Below are 3106 nucleotides of genomic sequence, written 5' to 3' on the forward strand. Positions count from 1 at the left end.
ACAAAATCTGAATCTGGTTTTCATTTTTCATTTCTAACCATTTCGTTTTAGATCGAGAGAGAAGAAGAGATCGAGAGAGAAGAAGAAAGAAACCACTGAAGAATGAGAGATGGAGAAATACGATGATTAGGTTAGGGTTTTAACTTCTCGTATTTTCTTTCTTCTCTATCTGTATGTAATTTCATTTTTTTTTAACTGCTCGTTTTGTTAGGGTTTTGATTTCTTTTCAGTTTGTTGCAGGAATGATTGATTAAAAGACCAATTATCATCTCAATTGGATTTGCGGCTTTGTGATAATCGGTCATCAACTCAGGAACAATAATTTCTTCCACAAAAACTCTAACTTTCATTTTCAACAGTACCTATTTCTTCTTTTCCCGACTCAATCAACTACAGTATTATCAGTGTTTCCCTTTGATTCAACTAATAAGAACTTTCAAGGTATAATTCGTTCACCAATTTCATTTAAATTGATTTCGGTAATTTTTTAGTTTTATGATAAAATTAGCTTATGCATGTGTATGTTGGGTTTATGATATAATCCATGAAATCATCTTTTAACTATCCCTTGATTGTGTTATGTTTTTTTGACAATGAAAAACTAACTTAGATTATGCTTTTTTTTTTCCTGAAAAACTTTTGATATTTGACTTGAGACCTATATTGAGTCACCCTGTGGTTGTATGATTGTTTACTGTTTTATCATCCGTGTATGTATAGTCATGTATGGTTGACCATTTTGTTCTTATCCTTTTCAAATTCAGACCCACTTCCAGTATGGCACCTCTAGTCTTGACAAAAAAAGGAAACTTGAAATGATGACAGACAATATCCGAACAACGATGGATGCTGTAACTTTATTTTACATTTATTTCTATTCATATGTCTTGCGTCATCAAAGTAGTGTGTTAAGAGCTAATGATCGTTTTGAATTAACTATGGTACGATTGTGGGTGATGGAAGATTTGGTATACAAAAGTGACACCAAATGTAAATCCCAACTTCGTATCGATAGACGCACTTTTAGAATTCTTTGTCATAAGTTGCGCACTGTTAGTGGACTAGAAGATAATAGGAATTGTGATGTCGAAGAAATGGTGGCGATATTTTTATATGTAATTGCGCATCACCATAAGAATAGAGTTGTGGGTTTTCAATTCAAGCGATCAGGAGATACGATTAGTAGACATGTGAACACGGTGTTGAAAGGAGTTATTAGGCTTCAAGGAGAGTTGTTAAAAGAACCGGTAGCAGTCTCTACAAGTTCTGTTGACCAGAGATGGAACTGCTTTAAGGTATGAGATTGTCTCAAATGAAATATTATAACCTTTTTAACCTTATATGTCATGAATATTAACACTTGGTTTTTCGTATCACTAATGAACTATTAACATCACCTTGTTTACCTTTAGAACTGCCTAGGGGCATTAGATGGAACACATATTAGTGTCCACGTTGCAACAGCAGACAAGCCTAGGTATCGTACAAGGAAAAGCGCAATTGCTACCAATGTCTTAGGTGTATGTTCTCAAGACTTGGAGGTTATATATGTATATCCTGGATGGGAAGGATCAGCTGCTGATTCTCGTGTTCTTAGGGAAGCCATTTACAAAAAAAATGGCTTAAAAGTTCCACATGGTAAGTTTGTTAGAGTACTATAACTTGAATCTGCGGATTAGCGAGTGTTTTTCATGTTTTTTATTAAGATAGTGATGGTTGTTTACATGCTTACTTGTTTAGGTTACTATTACCTTGTTGATGCCGGTTATCCAAATAGTGGAGGATTTCTTGCTCCCTTTAGAGGTATAATGCAATAGTTGAGTGACTTTTGGGGGGTGATTGAATTTTGTGGGGTTTTGTTGGATTGGGATTTTTCTTTGGGAGTATATGGGAGTTCTTGTGTCAGAATTATTCTTAAGGATCTTATCATCTTTCGCAATACCCGTGGCCATTTCAACAGAAGGATTTAATGTGTTTTAATGGGGCTTAGGTGATCTTTTTCCTACACACTTGGTATGGTTATCAAGGGGGGTTAGTATCACTTGGCAGACTAGTTGCATGGGCTTGTGGTAGGGGTGGAGCCAGCCCACTGCAGGGGGTTGCACTTGCATTCCCTGCCCAGCTGGCTTGAAAGCACGTTTTAGCCCAATTAGCAAAAAAAAATTGTATATGTAAGCCTATTTTTGTTTTTTTTGCACCCCTGATTTTTTTTTCTCTATAGAAAAGTTCTGCACCCATCCGATAATTCTTGGCTCCGCCCCTAACTTGTGTAGTAAGTAATTGGATGAAAAGGCACACTAATAGAATCTTGACTTTCCTTGGGGGTTTTCTTGAGAGCCAATGCATTGATGAAAATATCAGAAGGTGGATTACAGTCAACTACACAATGAATTTCTCAATTTTTCTGATTCACTTAAAAACAAGATTTTTTATTTTGCTTGGAGGTGTCCCTACTAGTCTAGCAGCCGCTTCAGATTTAACACTGGGTAGATAGGATGATGCTGGTCTTGTAGAAGGGCTTGCAACAAGTTATTATATTTCAGCCTTAATGTTTCTTTACATGACTGATGATAAAGAATGTAAATTGAAACTTACATCCGGGGTAGTTATGGCTTTTCTATGCACTATTTGTGAGGTAAGTATACTTGATTTTCACTCATTTTACCCCAACTTAACTCCTTTGACCCTTTTTACTTCTATTTTATTCCTTATCTCCTTTGACCCAGCTTGACTTCTTTGACCCTCTTTAATTTAATTTTACTATATTTCTTTATAACAATCAGGTCAGAAAAACATCAAGAAAACAACATTGCGAAAGTACCTTTATGAGATTTCTACTTGGTGCTTCCACTGCCATAAACATGAGGAGAAATTAAAGGAATTGAGAAAAATCAATTGCAAACATGAGGAGGAATTAAAAGAAAACTGAAACAAGCGTGAGAATGAATTGAATAATATCAGAATGGAACTTTTCCAATTGGTTGGAGAGGTGGGAAAACTGGAAAAGCCAAGGAAAAAATCTAAGGTAAACATTATTTCTTTCTTTCTTTCTTGTATAAGTTATTTTTTATATCCATATCAGCATCCACATGATATTTGATTTACT

The 3106-nt window shown here is 35.3% G+C and overlaps 1 protein-coding gene across 1 annotated transcript; it reads left to right on the forward strand.

Annotated features, from left to right (window-relative positions):
* The first annotated feature begins 842 nt into the window (after positions 1 to 842).
* LOC113350819 lies at positions 843 to 2876 on the forward strand. The gene is made up of 5 exons (XM_026594931.1): positions 843 to 1295; positions 1413 to 1638; positions 1741 to 1803; positions 2544 to 2635; positions 2784 to 2876. Exons 1-5 carry the CDS (start codon positions 843 to 845, stop codon positions 2874 to 2876), a joined length of 927 nt encoding a protein of 308 aa, XP_026450716.1.
* The last annotated feature ends 230 nt before the right edge of the window (positions 2877 to 3106 follow it).

The sequence above is a fragment of the Papaver somniferum genome, chromosome 2 (genome assembly GCF_003573695.1).
Source record: "Papaver somniferum cultivar HN1 chromosome 2, ASM357369v1, whole genome shotgun sequence".
In the NCBI taxonomy this organism is placed as follows: Eukaryota; Viridiplantae; Streptophyta; class Magnoliopsida; order Ranunculales; family Papaveraceae; genus Papaver; species Papaver somniferum.